This window comes from Triticum aestivum, chromosome 5B (genome assembly GCF_018294505.1).
Source record: "Triticum aestivum cultivar Chinese Spring chromosome 5B, IWGSC CS RefSeq v2.1, whole genome shotgun sequence".
In the NCBI taxonomy this organism is placed as follows: Eukaryota; Viridiplantae; Streptophyta; class Magnoliopsida; order Poales; family Poaceae; genus Triticum; species Triticum aestivum.
In genome coordinates, this window is record NC_057807.1 from 452,604,317 (window position 1) to 452,626,457 (window position 22,141).

At 46.9% G+C, this 22,141-nt stretch overlaps 1 protein-coding gene across 3 annotated transcripts; it reads right to left on the reverse strand.

The window, feature by feature from the left end:
* Positions 1-11,486: 11,486 nt before the first annotated feature.
* LOC123112410 (transcription factor TGA2) lies at positions 11,487-20,977 on the reverse strand. 3 transcript variants are annotated; one of them, XM_044533388.1, is made up of 11 exons: positions 20,338-20,977; positions 18,935-19,041; positions 17,207-17,259; positions 16,866-17,117; positions 16,638-16,682; positions 16,439-16,498; positions 16,172-16,249; positions 15,992-16,076; positions 15,609-15,880; positions 13,262-13,507; positions 11,487-12,035 (listed from the first exon to the last, which is right to left on the reverse strand). In XM_044533388.1, exons 1-11 carry the CDS (start codon positions 20,529-20,531, stop codon positions 11,850-11,852), a joined length of 1,578 nt encoding a protein of 525 aa, XP_044389323.1. In that variant the 5' UTR covers positions 20,532-20,977; the 3' UTR covers positions 11,487-11,849. The 3 variants fall into 3 exon arrangements, with proteins under 3 accessions (XP_044389323.1, XP_044389324.1, XP_044389325.1); XM_044533389.1 differs by lacking the exons at positions 18,935-19,041; positions 20,338-20,977 and adding an exon at positions 17,393-17,625; XM_044533390.1 differs by lacking the exons at positions 18,935-19,041; positions 20,338-20,977 and adding an exon at positions 17,350-17,429.
* Positions 20,978-22,141: the final 1,164 nt, after the last annotated feature.

Here is a 22,141-nt window from a genome sequence, read left to right on the forward strand (position 1 = left end):
TTATTGCATCTTATATAGTGCGATGGTTTTGGTATCCGCCCCCGTCGGCCCTCGTCCTGTCTATGATTCGGATGTGGTATATATTATCTTTTCATAACTATTGGTTCATTTATTGTTTATGACAATTATGCCGACCAACGTGACATAGATTTTATTTATCTAGGAGGTTGTTGAACCGGAAATTCCAACCGACCCTATTGTCGAGAGGTTAAATTTAGTTGAAGAAGAAAACAATTTGTTGAAGGAAAAAATTAGAAAAATTGAGGAGGAGAAGATGATATTGGAGTTGCATGTTGCGGATGTCGTCGATGATCACAAGATCAAGATGGATGCAATGCGCTTGAAGATTAGAAAGATTAGAAAATATGCCATTCATACCGAGGCTTGGTATCATTATGCCGTTGGATCAGTTGTTACATTGGTTGCGATTATGATCGCATTTGTTTTCGCATTGAAATGTTTTACATAGTTTCAGTGTATGGTTTAATTAATTTAGATGCTCTGCAGAGCTTTATGTTGTTAGATGAGAACTATGTATGTACTTTGGTTTTAATGTGATGATGAACTTCTATTAATTTGGTCACTTAATTATCTATTCATGATGTTCTGTAATGATTTTTGACACACTTAATTATATATAATGCACGCAGATGAACCGGCAATGGATGTACGGTTCAAGACACACCTCCGAGTACATTAAGGGCGTGCATGATTTTCTCGAAGTGGCTGAGGCAAACAAGCAGAATGGTTTTATGTGTTGTCCATGCCCTATATGTGGGAATACGAAGTCTTACTCTGACCGGAAAATCCTCCACACCCACCTGCTTTACAAGGGTTTCATGCCACACTATAATGTTTGGACGAGGCACGGAGAAATAGGGGTTATGATGGAAGACGGCGAAGAAGAAGAGTACGATGACAACTATGTGCCCCCTGAATACGGTGATGCTACTGAAGATCAAGAGGAACCAGACGATGTGCACGATGATGCTGCAACGGGCGAAGCTGCTGAAGATCAAGAGGAACCAGACGATGTGCCCGATGATGATGATCTCCGCCGGGTCATTGTCGATGCAAGGACGCAATGCGAAAGTCAAAAGGAGAAGCTGAAGTTCGATCGCATGTTAGAGGACCACAAAAAAGGGTTGTACCCCAATTGCGAAGATGGCAACACAAAGCTCGGTACCGTACTGGAATTGCTGCAGTGGAAGGCAGAGAATGCTGTGCCTGACAAAGGATTTGAGAAGCTACTGAAAATATTGAAGAAGAAGCTTCCAAAGGATAACGAATTGCCCGACAGTACATACGCAGCAAAGAAGGTCGTATGCCCTCTAGGATTGGAGGTGCAGAAGATACATGCATGCCCTAATGACTGCATCCTCTTCCGCGGTGCGTACAAGGATCTGAACGCATGCCCGGTATGCGGTGCATTACGGTATAAGATCAGACGAGATGACCCTGGTGATGTTGACGGCGAGCCCCCCAGGAAGAGGGTTCCTGCGAAGGTGATGTGGTATGCTCCTATAATACCACGGTTGAAACGTCTGTTCAGAAACAGAGAGCATGCCAAGTTGATGCGATGGCACAGTGAGGACCGTAAGAAAGACGGGAAGTTGAGAGCACCCGCTGACGGGTCGCAGTGGAGAAAAATCGAGAGAAAGTACTGGGATGAGTTTGCAAGTGAGCCAAGGAACGTATGGTTTGCTTTAAGCGCGGATGGCATTAATCCTTTCGGGGAGCAGAGCAGCAATCACAGCACCTGGCCCGTGACTCTATGTATGTATAACCTTCCTCCTTGGATGTGCATGAAGCGGAAGTTCATTATGATGCCAGTTCTCATCCAAGGCCCTAAGCAACCCGGCAACGACATTGATGTGTACCTAAGGCCATTAGTTGAAGAACTTTTACAGCTGTGGAATGGAAACGGTGTACGTACGTGGGATGAGCACAAACAGGAGGAATTTAACCTAAAGGCGTTGCTGTTCGTGACCATCAACGATTGGCCCGCTCTCAGTAACCTTTCAGGACAGACAAACAAGGGATACCACGCATGCACGCACTGTTTACTTGACACCGATAGTATATACCTGGCAAGCTGCAGGAAGAATGTGTACCTGGGCCATCGTCGATTTCTTCCGACCAACCATCAATGTCGAAAGAAAGGCAAGCATTTCAAAGGCGAGGCAGATCACCGGAAGAAGCCCGCCATGCGTACCGGTGATCACGTACTTGCTATGGTCAATGATTTACACGTAATCTTTGGAAAGGGTCCCGGCGGACTAGCTGTTCCGAGTGACGCTGGGGGACACGCACCCATGTGGAAGAAGAAATCTATATTTTGGGACCTACCCTACTGGAAAGACCTAGAGGTCCGCTCTTCGATCGACGTGATGCACGTGACGAAGAACCTTTGCGTGAACCTGCTAGGCTTCTTGGGCGTGTATGGGAAGACAAAAGATACAGCTGAGGCACGGGAGGACCTACAACGTTTGCACGAAAAAGACGGCATGCCTCCAAAGCAGTATGAAGGTCCTGCCAGCTATGCTCTTACCAAAGAAGAGAAGGAAATCTTCTTTGAATGCCTGCTTAGTATGAAGGTCCCGACTGGCTTCTCGTCGAATATAAAAGGAATAATAAATATGGCAGAGAAAAAGTTTCAGAACCTAAAGTCTCATGACTGCCACGTGATTATGACGCAACTGCTTCCGGTTGCATTGAGGGGGCTTCTACCGGAAAACGTCCGATTAGCCATTGTGAAGCTATGTGCATTCCTCAATGCAATCTCTCAGAAGGTGATCGATCCAGAAATCATACCAAGGCTAAGGAGTGATGTGGTGCAATGTCTTGTCAGTTTCGAGCTGGTGTTCCCACCATCCTTCTTCAATATCATGACGCACGTCCTAGTTCATCTAGTTGACGAGATTGTCATTCTGGGCCCCGTATTTCTACACAATATGTACCCCTTTGAGAGGTTCATGGGAGTCCTAAAGAAATATGTCCGTAACCGCGCTAGGCCAGAAGGAAGCATCTCCATGGGCCATCAAACAGAGGATGTCATCGGGTTTTGTGTTGACTTCATTCCTGGCCTTAAGAAGATAGGTCTCCCTAAATCGCGGTATGAGGGGAGACTGACTGGAAAAGGCACGCTTGGAAGGGACTCAATAATATGCAGGGACGGATATTCTTGGTCTCAAGCACACTACACAGTTCTACAGAACTCTACCTTGGTGACCCCGTATGTCGATGAACACAAGAACAGTCTGCGCTCCAAACACCCGGAGCAGTGCGACGACTGGATTACATGTGAACACATCAGGACTTTCAGCAGTTGGTTGGAAGCACGTATCAGAGGTGACAACACTGTTTGTGATGAGCTGTACTTGTTGTCCAGGGGACCATCTTTGACTGTATTGATTTGGAAAGGATACGAGATAAATGGGAATACATTTTACACGATTGACCAAGATCAAAAGAGCACCAACCAAAACAGCGGTGTCCGCTTTGATGCAACAACCGAGAGGGGAAAGGACACATATTATGGTTACATAGTGGACATATGGGAACTTGACTACGGACATGATTTTAAGGTCCCTTTGTTTAAGTGCAAATGGGTCAATCTGTCAGGAGGCGGGGTACAGGTAGACCCACAGTACAGAATGACAACAGTGGATCTGAAAAATCTTGGGTACACTGATGAACCGTTCGTCCTAGCCAATGATGTGGCACAGGTTATCTATGTGAAGGACATGTCTACCAGACCGAGAAAGAGAAAAGATAAGGAAGCGAATACATCATACGATGAGCCAAAGCGCCACATAGTTCTTTCAGGAAAAAGGGACATCGTGGGAGTGGAGGACAAGACAGACATGTCTGAAGATTATGAAAAGTTTCATGAAATTCCTCCCTTCAAAGTCAAGGCTAACCCCAGCATCCTGATAAACGATGAAGATTAACCATGGTTACGGCGCAATAAGCAAATGACACAAGCGAAGAAAAAGTGAAGACTTTCTCCCGCAACTATTATGATGATACCATGCCAACTTTGTAACTGACGAGTATGATACCATTGTCCGTTTTGTACATGCACATGCTATGTGGGTCAATTTATGATACCATGCCAACTTTCAACTTTTTCAGAGTTCATTTGAAATGCTTTAATATCTTATGGTTCGGCCCTCGTAATAATTAAAAATAGCAACAATAAGTATTTTGTTGTAAGTAGAAACAAAATAAAATAAATAAAGCAAGAAAGAAAACAAAAAAAGTGTTTTCAAATTTGAAAACTAATGGCACTAACAGAAAGTTTATAATTTTCCTAAACCTAAAAGCAAAAACAATTAAAAAATAAAGCAAAAAACAAAAGAAAATAAATAATGCAGAAAACAAAACAAAAAAACAACAATAAGTATTTTGTTGTAAGTAGAAACAAAATAAAATAAATAAAGCAAGAAAGAAAACAAAAAAACAAAAAAAGTGTTTTCAAATTTGAAAACTAATGGCACTAACAGAAAGTTTATAATTTTCCTAAAACTAAAAGCAAAAACAATTAAAAAAATAAAGCAAAAAACAAAAGAAAATAAATAATGCAGAAAACAAAACAAAAAAACTGGAAAAATAAATAAATATAGCAACAATAAGTAAAGAAAACAAAAAAATGCTTCCTACTGGGCCCCCACGGCCTGAATACGACATGAAACCCTACTATGAGCCAGGATTCAGGCCCGCAGTAGGCCCATAAAGCCCATCAGGCAAAGCAATAGCAAGTAGGCCCGAAAGCCTGCGGTGGAGAGGAGCTCGAGAGGGGTGCGGCGGTGGGGCTTATAAACCACTGCGCGCCCCTCTCAACTAGCGAGGTGGGACTAAACTTTGGCCCCGAGGCGGGCAGCACAGGGGCCTTTGGTCCCGGTTGGTGGCACCAACCGGGACTAAAGGGGGAGGCATTAGTCCCGGTTAGTGCCACCAAACGGTACCAAAGGCCGCCGGTTCCCGCCCTTTGGGCTGCCGAAAAAGAGGCCTTTAGTCCCGGTTGGTGCCACCAACCGGGACTAAAGGGTTTGCTATATAAGCAACACTTAGCAGTTTCCGGCCAAATCGCCCACTTCTCCCCTGACGCCCCCTGCTCCTCCTCGTCGCCGTCGCCGCCTGACGCCCCTGCTCCACCTTGTCGTTGCCGCCGCCACCGACGCCGTCAGGCTGCTCGCCTGAGCCGTCGCCGCCGCCCCACTGTGAGCACAGCCTGCTCCCGCGCCCCTCCCGTCCCGCGCCCTGCGCGGCCACCGCGCGCCGCCCCTATCCCTGCGCGGCCGCTGTGCCGCCGCCCCTGTCCTGCACGGCCGGCGCGCGCCGCCCTTGTCCTGCGCGGCCGCCGCGCTGCCGCCCCTGCCCTGCGCGGCCGCCGCGCTGCCGCCCCTGCCCTGCGCGGCCGCCGCGCGCCGCCCCGCCGCCCCTGCAATTTCCATAGCAATTTTTTGCATTTTTTTTGTGTATATGTGTTTGTATGTGTATATATATGTGCACATGTTCATAGTATTTTTTTTCATAAGTGTATTTTTTTTGTTCATTGCATTTTTTTCATATATATAATGTATGTATGTATGTGGTAGCTATATATATGATGAATGGATGTGGCTATATATGTATGTATGAATATAATGTTCATAGCATTTTTTTGTTTATATATGTTTTTTCATATATGTATTAATTTTTTATTTAGGTTGTTAGTAGATATTGATTTTAGGTTAGTGTAGAGGAGAAGGTAAAATAAGGAAAAGGAAGAAAAGAGGAAGAAGGAAGAAGGAAGAAAGAAGAAGAAAAAGAATGAGAGGAAAAAGGAAAATAAGAAGAGGAAGAAGAGGAGAGGAAGAAGAGGAGAAATAAATAAGAAGAGGAAAAAAGAAGAAAAAGAAGAGGAGAAGAAGAAAGGAATAGAGGAGAAGAAGAAAAAATAGAAATTTTTTCTATTTTTTCTTCTTCTCCTCTATTCCTTTCTTCTTCTCCTCTTTTTTTCTTCCTCTTCTTCCTTCTTCCTTCTTCCTCTTTTCTTCCTTTTCCTTAATTATTTTCCTTTCTCGTCGTTGTCGCGTCGTTGTCGATATAACCCCCTCGAGATAACTTCGACATGAGGGGCGGTCGATATATATACCCCCTCTCGACCGTGATAACTAATACAATGGCAGCACCCCCCCTCGGCCCTCTCGCTCGACCAAAACTCTCGAGGACACCCAAACCCTAGAGAGAAAACGATGTTGGTCTCCTACCCCCTCCCGCCGCGCCCCTACCCGACAAATTAACTCTCTCGAGGCCACCCAAATTTACCAAGTTAAAAGAGCGTTGTCGTCGAGGCCACCCCAAACCCTTGAAGCGTTGTTGTGTCGAGGCAACCCCAAACCCTAGAGAAGCAGCGTCGAGGCCACTAACATGATTCCTTATTGTGATTAGCTAGCTAGTTCTACGTTTTCCACTAATATATATATATATATATATATATATATATATATCCATCTGTACCATGTTTGAATAATAATTGACATGTTGTAAATATTTGCAGAAACTATGGAGCACTCCCGAGATGAAGAAACAGAAGCGATATTGGGGGACATAATCGCAAATGGAAGGGATGAAGTTGCGTCATTTCTCCTCGACACCATTGGTCAGCTGGAAGAACTGGGTGAAGAAGAGGGCTATGTTCATGATGGCTTCGGCCCATTAATGCCGGTACAAGAAGAGGACTATGTTCATGATGGCTCCGGTGACACAATGGAGGTACAAAAAGGAGACCGTGCTGACTGCTCCGGTGACCGAACCGAGCCCGGCCAGGTATATATATATATTAGTTAAGCCCGTGCTGACTAGTTAATTGATGCTTCCATTGTTTTGGTATATGTACACATATTAATTACTCTCATCTTTCTTCCTTATAATTTCTAGCCCTCCGGATCGAGCACAACTTCGGTAAGGAGACGAGGCCCGAAGAAAAAGTTGAGCTCGGATGAAAAGTTTGAGATCATAGAAATCGCGCCCGACGGCGAACCGATTGAACCCATCCGAACAAGGAAGGCATTTTCTGCTCAGTGCGGGGTTCTTGTTAGGGAAAAGATCCCGATCAGCATCCAGCAATGGTATAAGCCTAAGGAGGAAGACCCTGAGGTGTCTTATGTAAATGATATGCAGAAATAATATCTTTGGACTGAGCTGAAGGCAAATTTCACCCTACCGCCAGAGGAGGATCCGGAGAAGCCAGTTAAAGAGCAATTAATCAAGTCTTGTGCTCTTAAGAAGATGGCAACCCTAATGAGGAGGTGGAGGAAAGAGTTGAACCAGTTTGTCGAAAAAAAAAGACACCAGAATTCATCGGCAAATATGAGAAGATCAAAGATCACTGGCCCACATTTGTGGCCCACAAGACATTGGAAAAGAGTAAGAAGATGTCGGAGACAAACAAGAAAAATGCTGCGAAGAAGAAGCTTCACCATCGCACGGGGTCAGGTGGCTACCTCAAAGCCCGGCCTAAGTGGTCCAAGGCTGAGCATGATCTGCTTGAAAAAGGGATCAAACCAGAGACAATGTACTCGCCAGACCGTTGCCGGACTTGGTTCTTCGGGGCTGGCAGAACCTTGGACCCTGTAACAGGGTTGTGCCAGTGGACGGACGAGCAACTGGAAATACCAGTCAAGAACCTTCGACACTATATCGATGCAGCGCAGCGAGGGACGTTCCTTCCAAACAGGGAGAAGGACGAGCTCACAATGGCCCTTGGAAATCCTGAGCACCCTGGACGGACACGAGGCATGCCAGGCTCCATTCCATGGAAGGTTGGTTTTCCGGACGCAGGGGGTTACAAGACCCACGAGAGGAGGAAGAAACTGGAGCAGGACCAACTGCAGGCGCTGCATGAAAGGGTAATGGGGCTAGAGGATCGAGAAGAGGAACGAGAAGCAGCAGATCGCAGCAAACTACCTGCCGAAGCTTCCCCCGAAGCTACCCCGCCATCTCAGCGGAGAAGCAGCGTGGCTTCCACCGAGCTGCTTCAGCCGGAGCATGTCTTGACGGCTCCTGCCAGCTATCCCGTGGATGGTATCACGGAGTCTCAAAATTGCCACATTATGGCGCGATGGATGAATTTGAAGGTCAAGGTGGCTGTTGGCCAAGTTTATCCTAGTGGACCCGGCACAACTTATCACTGCCAGCCGATTCCAAAAGGATATGCTAAGGTGATGGTGGATGAAATAACGGAGGGATTTGAGGACCTCCCGCTTGAGCACCCTACCGGTGAAGGGGAGACTAGGCTGGGTTGTGCTCTGAAGACTCCATGCCTATGGCGGAACGAGCTCATCAACCTTCTGAACTGGATGCCTCCGCCTCCTCCTCCTCCTCCGGCGAGTCAGGGCACTCCGCCTTCACCACCGCCTCCTCCTCTGGCGAGTGACGATCAGGGCACGCGTGGCGGCACTCCGCCTCCTTCTCCGGTGCGTGGCGGCACTCCGCCTCCTTCTCCGCCTGCGCCGGCGCTCCCGAGCAGCCAGCAGCCTCCTCCTTCTCCGCCTCGCCAGCAAGGGCGGAAGAGACCCGCCGCCACCCCGGCTGCTCCGGCGTGTCGTACTCCTTCTCCTCCGCCTCGTAAGCAAGCATGAAAGAAGACAGACGTCGCAGCCGCTCCGTCTGCTCCGGCGTCTAGCAGCACAACCAGAGGCGGGAGGCAATACAAATACGGTCCATCTCTCAAGCCTCTAGAGAAGTTACCGTACGAGAGGTCCGAGGAGGAAAATGATACGATTGTGCGGACCCACGTGAAGGAGTTCTTTGAAGGGGTGAAAGCAAAGAGACATCCACCTCCGGAGGAGAAGGTAGATCCGGTGAAAGCAAAGCGCACTATCGATGCCCTGAGGAAACCACCAAAGTCTTCGCCGAGAACCAACTATGAGCGCATTACTAAACAGACATATCTCCAAGCCCAGCGGTCGGGAACTACTGTCAGTGCTAAAAGGTCAAAAGAACGAGCAAAGGGGAAAAATTGCCCAGCTCGGCGAACAAGCACAGCAATCGTGCCCCCCGCTCAATGTGTCTAATGCTCCGAGGACGGTGGCCGGTTATGGCAATCTTGAAGATTACCTGCCTGACGATGCACTTCCTGATTTCTTGGAGGTGGACGAACACAGATACGAGTACGGGAAGCCTCTCGTCAAAGATGAAAAATCTCTGACAACAATGATGCGAAGATTCCATAATTGGTACATGGAAACCTGCAGAGCGTCTGAGGGTACGAATGCTTTGTATCTGCATATTAAAGAGGAGCACGACCTCGTTACAAATGATCTGTTGACTGTTCCATTTGATGAGTTCTTCGCGTTCTTCAATCAAAAGGCCCTTGATAAACTAATGGTCTTTTGCTACTGTCTGTAAGTACTATTTCTGTCATTAAGTCTCTATATATAGCTCGGCTCTTTCATTTCATGTATTTATAATTAATTATCCTCAATATATTATGCAGATTGAAGATCGTTGAGTGCAAAAAACAAGAAATTTATGATATTGGGTTCATTAACACAAATATCATAGATGAATTTCTGGTTAAAAAGGACATCAAAGAGGCCGAGGACAACGTGCTACAATCGTTGATCAAAAATCAAAACAAAGATACCATACTCTTTCCTTACAACGGCAAGTGAGTGTTACTATCGTGTGCATATTCGGTTTCCCTTATTACTCGAGTGAGGTTATAGTAATGTAATTGATGAGTTATGCATGCGTGCGCAGGTACCACTATATTCTTCTGGAGATTAAGCTTGAGCGTGGACTAGTAACCGTCTTAGACTCGAGACGGAAAGATCCCAAATCCTATGCGGACATGACTGAATTGCTCAGCAAGTAAGTTCAATCGATCATTATCGCACCATATCGACAACTTTTTGTTCATTTCCTGATATCTCAAGTAATAATAATTATTTTCTTTGTCTTGCAGGATTTGGAAACAGTTCACTGCAGAAGCTCCGGGACTGCCGAAGGAGCTGCGATATACATACCCGAAAGTAAGTACTACTAGCTAGCTAGTTGTGCGCATCTCTCGTTGATTCTATAGCTATACTTTCATCAATGCCATTTATAGTGCTTCATTATTAGTTTGATTGACCTCTATTTCTCGTAAAGTGCTTGTGGCAGGAAGAAGGGAATGATTTCTGTGGATACTACGTGTGCGATTTCATCCACAACGCGACTTTGAAAAACAAGCGGGGCTACTCTCAAAGACAATATGAAGTGCGTAAGCAATAATATTCATAATTTCATTTTATTACACCATCATTTCTGTTGAGTTTCATTCATATATATGTATTAATTAACCCCCTTCTTCAAATTAGACGTGGCAGATGCGGAATGAACTCCTAGAACCAGATCGCATGAAAGCAATTCAAGAGGAATTGGCGGGATTCTTTCTTGACCACATCATCAATAAAGCCGGAGAATACCATGTGGAAATTGATTTCAAATGCTAGGGGATTGTAATTAAGAGATCTTATACATATTGTACATGTCTGTAGCCAGTAGCATCAGATACATGATATACGAAAACTTGTTGTTCGACAAATCTCTCAGAGAAGGAGAGGTCGATCGATCACTTCTCTCGGTATGCATACGAATTTCTGTATTGAATGGTTCTCTCGATCACTTATGTATATATAGTACGTAGCATCGACCAAGCACGGACATAAGAGAGGCCACTTCTCTCTATTAATTAGCCAGCTAACACAATATATGAAACACCTAAATTAACCCCCCAAAACCCCCACCCCCCCCCCCCCTCCTTTCAAAAAAAATAACAAAAAACCCAGCCACTGGAATGCTGACGCGTGGATGCCTTTTGGTCCCGGTTGGTGCCACCAATCGGGACCAAAGGCCCCCCTGACTGGGCTCGGCGCATAGGGCCACGTGGAGGAACATTGGTCCTGGTTCGTGTTTGAACCGGGACTACCATTAGTCCCGGTTCATGAACCGGGACTAAAGGCACTTACGAACCGGGACTATTAGGTGTTTTTCTACTAGTGGTGGCATGAATCGGGACTAAATTAACCCTTCTATACCGGTTCAAGGTACGAACCGGTACCAATGGCTATGGGCCAGAAGCACGGCCCATTAATCCCGGTTCGTGCCTAGAACCAGGACAAATGGATCCAGACGAATCGGGACCAATGCCCACGAGGCCCCGGCCGGTCCCCTGGGCTCATGAACCGGGTCTAATGCCCCATATGGGTCTCGATTTGTGAAGAACCGGGATTAATGGGCTGGCCAGACCCAAACCAAAGCCCTGTTTTCTACTAGTGCGATGGGGCGGCCGGAAGGTACCCGAGCTCCATGATGGCGCCCTCAAGAATGTGAGGACGCTATGGTCGTCGTCGTCGTCGAGAGCAAAACGGTGCGCGACACCCACGGGCATCGCTGCATGCCACGGGAACGTGGAGCTTCCACTCAAAATCTCACTCATGCCACACAGGGAATAAACCAGTAAACGCTGGATCTATATGATGGAGATTCGAATCACATTCATCCGGAGGCAAGACAAGCTAATCAGTTCAGGTCGATCAGCCAGGAGTACATGAGTCGATGGACCATACTATCTAGCTGCTACTACTAATAAATCCAAATCCAAGACACACGGTAGGACATTCTTTGTTAGAGGGTTATCATTCAGATTCGGTCCCCTGTCTCTCCCTCTGCACTGCTAATATAAGCTTGCACGGTCACCGCGCGCTGCCTTCAACTTTCTCAGAGACATGCATGCCGGCGCATGCATGCATGGGATGAGCGAGATGCATGCACGCACGCAGGCACGCATGGTGGTGGATCGATAAGATTGAGAGCTAGGTGTGAGGGCCGGCCTCCAGCTGCTGGTCCTGCGGCGCCATCCTGTTGCGGTTGACCCAGAAGGAGCTGAGCACGCGGAGGCGGTGGAAGTAGTCGGAGACGGCGAGCAGCGACCGCGCCATCTGCCGCGCCGTCAGCACCTGGTGCAGCCGGTGGAGCATCTGCTGCCTCAGCTTCTCTGCCTGCATCCATCCCATGCATGAAACAACAATTATCAGTGCCAGATCAAGCATACACAAACGCACATGCATGCATGCATATTACTGATGACAATAGATTAGTACGTGTTTTATCAGCATTTGACGTACGCTCTGCCACCGTCACGCCAGGATCAGGTAGCCAGCAACAGTTGATTAATTACAGTATGTGTACATGCGACGGCAGGTCGCCTTAATTAATATTGCCTCCGTCTCAAAATAAGTGTCTCAACTTTGTACCACCTTTAATGTAAAGTTTTTTTTGAGAGATATCTTTAGTGTAAAGTTGTAGTAAGGTCAAAATACTTATTTTGGGACGGAGGAAGTAGTAAGGATATAATTCATATGATACGCGCGGGTGGTTCTGTTGTGGAATCCATGAGCAGGTGAAGGGCGGCCTAAACAATGCGTGCACCTACTATGCCGGCCCAACAAGGAAATCAGAGATCGGTGAACAGATTAGCTAGATCCTAGTACTGTGTGTTAGCCTTGAAAGATTGTATTGTTAATACGTAGGAGTAGTAGCTACTTATAGTTAACTAATCACGCGTGCCGATCCTTGCTAGCTACCTCAGCTGTTCGTCCATTTTCGGGATGGCGACAGTCAGGTGCTTTTCTAAAGTTCAGAACCTAATCCATCCATATATACAGATGCATTAGACTGTCAGTGGTAGTAAGTATAATCTAGCCGCCTGCACGCTGACTAATTAATCTAATCAAACGCAGTCTCAATCGATCGATCGATCTAAATTAATTAGGTGAACCATCGGATGTACCCTGTCAACTAATCAAGGAATATGCATATTTGGCTCGATCGATGGATGGGTCGCAGCTCTAACAGAAACACTAGAGCGACATGAAATGCAAACTACTCCCTCCGTTCCTAAATATAAGTCTTTGGAGAGATTCCACTAACCATATACGGATGTATGTAGATGCATTTTAGAGTGTAGATTCATTCATTTTGCTCTGTATATAGTTCATAATGAAATCTCTACAAAGACTTATACTCCCTCCGTTCCTAAATATAAGTCTTTTTAGATATTCCACTGTAGAACTATATTCGGATGTATATAAACGTCTTTTAGAGTATAGGTTCGCTCATTTTGCTTCGTATGTAGTCTATAGTAGAATCTCTTAAAAGACTTACATTTAGGAAAGGAGGGAGTATTTAAGAACTGAGGGAGTAATGAAGAGTGATGGAAAGCGACCTGTCTGACGAAGCCTTCGAGGGTGGTGAGCTTGTGGACGGCGAGGCCCATCTGGCCCATGTAGTTGGAGACGTTGGGGGTGGAGCAGCAGGTGAGCGCGTCGGAGACGACGGTGTCGGAGAGCGCCTGGTAGAGGGTGTCCAGGCCCTGGCTCAGCGCCTCCTCCGTCTGCACCGCCGACTGCTGCAGCCCGTACACCGCCACGATCTGCTGCTCCGTCAGCGGCTCCACGTGCGAAAGCACCATCTGCATCCAATCCACACCCCGTCACCACCGTACGCCCAAATTCAATTGAGATAAGAGATCGATCAACATCAGAATAACACATGCATGCAGTTGCCTGAGCAAAGATCATTTCAGTTACTGTTAGATCGAGATATGTATGGCATTTCCACAAACAGGAGGAAGGGCAGAAGGAGACGCCATTTAATACTGCCCCAGAATGCGTCGCAAGCCATCGATCGTGCCCGCCGCACGCGCCGCGGAGACGGCGGGGCATGCCTGCCTGCGCGGTGCAGCGGGGATCGAGGGCCGGCTGGTTAAGCTCTTCAATGCGCGCGGCGGGAGGGAATCGCCCGGCCGGCCCGGATCCATGGCAGGTGCCTCCCCCTGCCTAGGTCGGCCCCTAGCTGCTGAAAACGAGAGGGTTCTTGCAGGCTCGCGTCACCCGGCGCCGAAATGCGCATGATGATGGACTACGCAGCCGAGTTCGCCATACCGGCTCCCTCTCGCACGACTTGAATGCCGCGAGACATGCATGCATGGCTAGCTATACCTACCTACACGACCAAGTCTCTCTGAAACATGTGGAGCGTTTGGTTTTGGTGTATCCATGTCGCAAATCTTGTAAAAAAACCTTGCTAACTATAGGTTATAACTGATAGTAGAAAATTTTCAGCAAAAACCTATTTACTATTTATTTTTTCCCTCATGAGTGCATCTCCACTGCAATTCCCCAATCGTACTAATATTTATTTATTTTTACGGTAAATCGCTCTGATATTTTGCACAAAAAACCCCACATTTCAGACCATCTTCTTAAACTCGGTGATTTGAAGTTTTAATTAGGTGGTGAAGTTCTATAAAATTTTGTAACAATTGAGAACGAGCAAAGCCAAGAAGGGTGGAAGAACTTGAACAAAACATGCACTGCCTTTGTTCCAAGTAAGACTACATGCATGATTTTCGAACCTCTCTATATTTGACCACTAAATAATAATACTAGGCGATACCTTGCGCCTTGCCACGGAAACCTTGTTAATATAATTGTATTAATACATACTGGAAAATAAAATCAAAACTAATACAAAAGTAAATGTAATATAAGAGTATTCTCGATTTACATTGATTTAACAGAATGTCATTTTCCATCAAAAATGCGAGCATTGAACTACGTAAGTATGTAATATATGGCAATATAAAAATTAACTCAAAAATATAACTTGTGACTGACAGGAATGGCTTGCTAATGTGGCATGGTTAAATTAATGCAAAAAGTGTAACTTTTGCTTAAAATGCATAGGTGCTGATATGGCAGACCGCATGCTTAGAAAAAAATAGGTAGTAGATTGCATGCAAACAAATGTAACTTATGATTTGTGATTGACATACTAGGTGTAGATGTGGCATGCCTCCATGCTTAAAAAACTAAGTAAAAGGTCGTAGCTATTTAGAAAATAAAGAATGTTATTTAGATTTTTTTAATTTGTACCATTGGATTTATAACAAACAATTAACTTTTATAATTAACCCCCCTCAAAAAAATTATTTTTATAATTAACTTTTATGTAATCATAGTACAAAGATTAAATGGTTAAAAAGGCAAAGGATTCAAAGCTGTAGTAGTTCCTGAATTCCTAGTCAATAAAAGTTCAAATCCTTTGCCTTTTCACCTTAAATAAAAAGCAGAATATATCTCAATTGTCAAAAGGGGGTACTATATATGGTTTCAGTGAACTATACTTTTTTTAAGGAAGGGATCTGGTACAACTATGCATGTTCAAAGTAAACCTTTCTAGCTAGTGAAATCAATCAAAACTGAGGTACTATGGGAGGATTTAACAATGGTGTGTATGTGCGTCCTTGTAACCAGACATCATAGACGATGGTCTAGAACGAAGTAAATTTGGTTCCTGAAAATTTCTGATAATTTTTTTTCAGGTGTTCAGAAGGATATATGTTCCCACTTTAACTTTGTTTTATCAATGTTTCCCAAAAGGCAAAAAAATTCACCCCATAATGTTAGGCAAGAGTTGCTGCAACCGAGGTGGTGACTGTGACCGACACTAGATCTAGGGCTAGGGTTGATCCGATCTGAAAAAAGAAACGCAATTGTAAGCAGACGTACCTTGATGACCTCGGAGGGGCGGAAGCCGCCGAGCCAGAGGAAGCAGCGCTCCGCGGGGCTCCTCCAGACGCCGGAGATGAGGTGGAAGACGTCGCCCTTGATGACGGCGTCCTTGATGGCCAGCACCTCGTCGTGGTGCGCCAGGCAGCTCTCCACGTACATCTGCAGCTCCCCCTCCGGCAGGTGCTGCTGCAGCGCCGCCCGCAGCTCGTACATGAGCCGGTTGTGCTCCTCCTGCCACCGCGCGTACTCCACGTCGAACATCGCCGCTTCTGCTGGCCAATTGCTTCGAATTATAGCTTGTAGCAGCGCGACGACATGCATCTGAAATTCTGGATTGCTAGCTCAAGGACGGAGATGGGGATGGACGGACGGGTGGGTACCTGAGCTGAGGCCGTCGATGCCGCCGATACCTTTTCCGGCGATGCCTTGCTCGGCGAGGAGGCTGCTGCCGGGGTAGAGCACTCCCTGTGCACACACACACACATGAATGTGCATACACAGATTGGGTAGAGACTAGAGAATGAGAAGAGAGCGGCTTTGATTTTCTTGCAAATATGTACCTGAGCTCTTGCGCTGTGGAGTTCTTGCTCGATCTGAGCTAGCCTGATCCTGCTGGACTCGAGCTGCTGGATATAGGCCTATTGAATAGAGAAATGTAAAGTAATTAATCAACACTGTGCAAAATGAGGCCGCCATTGATCGTAGAGAGAAGAATGTTAACCAATTAAGGTTCGTTTTTCATGTAGCATAGCATATAGATTTTGCCTTTTCTGCCGCTCGTGTTCTTGCCATTTGGGTGTTATAAAACTGTTGCTTGACTCACTCACCTTCTTCCTCAGCCTGCTCTTCCTCGCCGCCTCCCTGTTCTGGGCTAGCCTCCTCAGCGTCTGCATTTCGTCAATTACCAGAAATTGAGTTGCATCTCCAACACAACCATGGAAAGAAACACCAGCAGCACTACTGCCTATATATGCTTGATTTTTCATAAGGACACTTGACAATAAGACAAGTTTAGTTAGTTGTTACTTTTGGGTCGCGTTCGCCGGTGGATAAGCCCCTTTTGTGCTCCTTCTGCAACCACGAAAGGAGATCAATAACATATACAATCCTCAGTCAATTAAAACAACAATATGACACGGGGCCGGCAGCGGAATTAACAACAAATCTAGCTAGCTACAGACAGTTGGGTTAGTTAATTAGGTGAGGTTAACTGGTAGTGTAGCTAGCTAGCTGCTCTATCACGGTCATACTCACCTTTGTCAGCGGCTTGACATCCTTGTTGTTGCTGACCCCTGCGGACTCGGCGGTGGCGAAGGCGGGTTGTTGCTGCTGGTGCTGCAGGTGGAGGTGGTGCTCCTGCTGCTGCCTCCTGCTCCCCGCCGCCAACTCCTCCATGGCCGCCGCGGCTGCCTGCTGCTGCTGCTGGTGATGGTAGTCCGGCGACGACCTGCCGCTCGGCATCTTGGACCCCACGGGCGCTGGCGACAGGACTAGACCAAGCTCCCCCTGCACGCCAATCACATCACAACCACAAGGATATTAAACAAGGTGGCAAACATCAACAACAAAACCAGATCGATGAAGTTGTGGCTTACCTTTGGTGATGGCTCCACATGCATCGGCTGGGAGGGGAAGATGTTGAGGGTCTCTGCATCCATGAACAAGACGAACAAGCAGGGAGAGAGGCAAATGAGTGAGCTGATGGAAGGAACCGAGCTAGAGATTGATGCACATATACAGGAGCTCGCCCGCCACTGGAGCTGTGGAGGTTGCTGTCGTACGTTCTCGTGCGGACGGGAACAAAATAATCATGGCAGGCGCGTACAGCGGCAGCGAGATCGCTGGCACTGGCGCTCTGGCGGTACGAGCTGGTGGTCTGGCCGTCCGTCCTGGCGCGCGACACACGAGAAAGCTGGGCTGGGCACTGGGGTACGGGGAGATACGGCGCAGTGGGAGCGGGGCCGGGGCAGGAGGGATGCGCACAGCTTAGGCATGCATGCTCCTGTCCTGCCTGCGCCCGAACCGGAAGAGAAGCGGGCCGGGGAGTGGATAGGGCTCGGATCGGGTCAAACAAACGCCACAGATGCGGACGCACGCCATTGCAGGCGTAGCGGTGGTGGAGTCCGGAGGCGGAGATCACCCCCTCTGCGTGCATGTGTCTGCGCCCCGCTGCCGCGGGCACATGCAGCATGCGGCATGCGGCAGCCCCGTCGCGGCCCTCGCTCGCCGCGAAATGATTGAGCAGCGTCTGTTACATGTCACACTCACGGTCCGACCGCCCAAACCGCAAAGGAGGAGAGAGAAAGGGGAGGATGAGAGAGATTTTTGTTGTGTTGCATGCGTTCCATGGACGACTTTGAGCAAGCATATGTGTTCTTGGAGGGATTCCACACCACACCCACATGGTCCTCGCCGGGGGCAGGCCGGACACCGCAGATTTGCAGCAGCAGATCGATCCTGGTCAAAATGGGGTACCTGCCTGAGAATCTGCCGCAGGCCGGCCGGCCGGCCATACGATCGTTTTCCCTTGAACTCCGGAAAAAGATGCATGCGCCTTTCTGCATGCACCAGATCAGAGCTAATGGCTAGGCGGCATCTCTGTCTCTGTACAGTCTACACCCGTCACATCTATATTCCTCTTCCTATATGCGCCAAAGTCCTTTCCTTTTGATGGAATATATGTAATGGCCTTGTTTGGATCCATGAGTTAGAGTTAGTTTGGGTTAGTTTGGACTCAACTAACCCAAAAATATTCAAACATGAGGGTTAGTTTGGGTTAGATGCATCTAACCCATCCGAAAAATCTAACCCACCCAAGAGGTGCTTATTTGGGTTAGTTCTTCTCGGGATCACTAAAAAACACATTTTTCTCTCGCCCTCTCCGCAGCAGATCTCTCCCCACTTCCTCGAAGCTTCTCGTCCTCTCCCTCCCTCCCTCTCACACCGCCTGTGAAGGCGCCTTGCCATATTCGCGCTCCATCTAACCCTGCCATCCAAACACCTCTTTGGCTAGAGTTAGTTCAGGATTAGTTCAGGGTTAGAATCTAACTCTAACCTCTAACTGAGTTAGATCCAAACAGGGCCAATGTATGTGTGATGTGCCAAAGTTGACACATCAGTTTCTGAGCCCTACCTACACCGCCCCCCATTAACTACCGTTCACGATTAAACGCAGAATTAAGAAAGCGCCAATCAACTTTAACCGTCACTTCGTAATAATACGTACTACTACACGGAAAACACCTGCATTTAACCCCTGCAAAACTGCAAAAGAAACTGAAATTGACCCCGTTTTCTCGCAGAGATTTCGTGCGTGCACTTACGGCGCTGCTCTTGCTGCGTGGAGGCGTGGCCATGGTCGAGGTACATGAACAGGGCCTGGTCCAGCTCCCCCAGATGGTCATACGCGCCTGACGCCTCCTTGCCGCTCCTGCATGAATGCATGGTTGTGCAACACAAACTCATAAGAATATACTATATCACTATTCAGTAGTAATATGTGTGGTGAAAAGAAACATGTGATTTGCTGAAGAATGCACAGGGTTTGAGGAACCACACACACATCATCATGAAATCATGCGCGCTGCTGCCATAAGCTAGCCTATGAATGTGTGATGCTATTATTGTGGCCTGGTCCAACTCCAACCCCTCCTCCTCCTCTCTGCTCTGCGCTCGCTGCAGGAGGAGTGGGAACAGGAGCGTGTTGTGGAATCTTCTCTAGCCTTGCAGCACTACCACTAGTAGGAGTAGTAGGAGGCATTTATTTGGCAGCCCAGGAAATATGCATGCATGGCATGGCTAGCCCTGGAATTTCTTGTGTGCAAGATATGCTCATTGAAAAATATGCAAAAGCATGCATGCATGGACTGGTACATACTACTACTAGACTAGATGTATGTATGTACTGCTAGTGCATGTATAGAGTGTGTATATGTTTGGCACTTACTATGTACTATAAATAATATTTTGTCCTAATCATTTAATTAATGGCAAGTGTGTTCTTGTTGTCATTCGGAAAACAATTGCTAATTAGTGTACCTAATGTCCAAAGGGAAGACTAGTGAGTTGTTAATTTCCACAACAATTCAACTATCTGAACCAAATTAACAAGCCATGACAATTCAGCGATCCGGCTCCAATTATCAGAACAGAACAATTCAACCATCTGCACGAAATATTAAGAAGAGAGGCGCCGATTGAGAATCGAAACTTGTTTCGCACATCTTCTAGAATTTCTCCTCCTCTCGGAGCAAAAGACAAAGAAATAGGGAATCGATGAAATTGTCAAAGTACTTGGATCTGTCGTGTCACAACCATATTCCTAATCTAAGAATCATCACTTGACTTTCCAAGTTATTTACATTGGCAAACAAAGGCGGAGACAGATGAACATGGATGAAAAAATTCGGTAGAAGAAGGCAGGTTTTCTAGCCTTTCTACTAGCCAGTTCATGTTTATCAAGAAACAAATATAGAAACCAATTAAGACAGGCAAGAACAATTATGTATACCCGGTGCAAGAACCACAGAAATCAAGCAAATTAAGGAACAGCTGGAGAAATTTCGCCAAAAAAAGGAAGAGTTGAAGAATCAGAGAGAACATGAAAAGCATAATAAAATCCATTCGAATTCCCGGATCGATACGGATAGATCAAAGACATGCGAGAACAGACGGGGGGAAGCAAATTAAAAAATTGAATTGGATTCAAGTGAATTGAGAACCGCACATGAAGCTCGCGGCGGCGGCGTGCATGGAGGAGGAGGAAGACGAGGAAGGAGGGGCATGGTGATGTTGATGGCTGCTCATCCCGAAGGTGATGTCCATCTCCAGCGGCTGTTGCTGTTGCTGATGCTGATGTTGCTGCTGGCTGATGATGATCTCCTGCTGTTGCTGCTGTCCCTGGCCTTCACTCATCATCATCTCGAGGGAGACAGACGCCGACGGTGGACGACGCACACGCGCACACACAGGGAGGGGGGCTACAGCTTCCTCTCTCTCTCTCTCTCTCTTTCTTTCTGCGTCTGCGTCTACGTATGTATATCTCCGGCCGGGCGAGACCTAAATACGGCTGGGTTTGACTCTAGGGGGGCTAGCTGCCAAGGCACCACCTCTCTATCTATCTGCCTAGCAAGCTATCTTCTCCGCACCAGCAAACTACCCCGCAGCCGGCCGGGCGCCCGGCATGACCTCGGTCGATCTATCTATCTATCTCTCTATCCGGGGAGCCTAGCTCGTGATGGCGCCTTGGAGCCTAGCTAGCCGCTGCTTTGCCAACAAACTACTACCAGTTCTCCCCCCTTCGCCTCTCTAATGACGCTCTTGTCTACATGTATGTGTGTAGTATCTCCTTTTGCTTGCTTGTGTGTGTGTGTGTGTGTGGGACTGCCTGACTGTAGGTCTATGGGTTCCAGAAGGGCTGAGAGGCCATTAATGGCGAAACAGACTTTCTGTTCGGCTCCATGCCCTCTTGCAACTAATGGCGCGCTTGCAAACACCCCGCTTTTCTCCCTCTCTTCCTCTCCCTTCTTTGCTTTGCTTTAACCCCCTCCTCTCTCTCTCTCTCTCTCTAGTCTCCCTGTGAGGTGGGGGAGCAGGTGAAGCACAACTGCACAATAACGTTGCCACTTTTAGCTTTGTTTTTCTACACGTTTTTGCACCGAAATCGTTTCATTTCCCCCCATTTCGGAATACCGATCTCTCAGCGTGACATGCTACTATGGTGTAGCAAACTTTGTTGCTTTTTTTGACGACGCGGATATTAACCCAAAATGAACACCTCTACTTAGATATTAATATTGTCAAGTTGCATACATACCATACATTTTTGGGAATTGATTGTGTTTTATGAAACTTGGGTCCTGGGTTTAAAGAGAGCTTTGTGGGGAGAACTTCTTTGGTGAATGTGGGTGCTTCATCTTGGTCAATATGTGGCTATGTCAAAAATTACTTTTTTTCTACGAAAAGAAAACTTCTAGACGATCGTAGGTTATATCGTTGCGTGTCAACGTGCTTCAACTTCAGTATTCGTTACTATGCGATTAGGCGGGCGGTTGCCGGTACTATGTCCCAGCACAGGTGGTGATCATGTTATAAACTTCGCGCAACTTTTTAGAGGATGTGTTGTCATTCCGTTTGATCGATTTGTCATATTTCGCGCAAGAGTTCGTAGTCACTTTGGGGTTTTGCGCTTCACTAGGCGCAAAGGTCAAACATGTACTCAATTAAGTTTCTCGGAAAAATCCAATCTGCATATAGCAACTGGTAATTAAATAATATCTTCCGCACTCGAGATTTTTTCAATGGTTAGACGATGTGTTGTCAGTCCGTTGATCGATTTGTCATATTTCACGCAAGAGGTCATAATCACTATTGGATTTGCGCTTCACCTAGACACAAAGGTCAAACATGTATATCAATAAAGTATCTCTTGAATCTTTGCAATTAATCAGTACTCAACCAAGCGATCAATCGAGGATGCTGGCATATTATTGCGAAATGAATACGACAAAGCTATTTACGATGCTCGAATG

Bases quoted from the DNA above. Each gene is read 5' to 3' on its own strand.
- LOC123112410 (XM_044533388.1), bottom strand. From the start codon at position 20,531: ATGATGATGAGTGAAGGCCAGGGACAGCAGCAACAGCAGGAGATCATC. The intron at 19,042-20,337 runs GTGCGGTTCTCA...GCATTCATGCAG, and splicing joins GCCGCCGCCGCGAGCTTCAT to GAGCGGCAAGGAGGCGTCAG. The intron at 13,508-15,608 runs GTACGTCTGCTT...GATTGGATGCAG, and splicing joins GCCCCTCCGAGGTCATCAAG to ATGGTGCTTTCGCACGTGGA.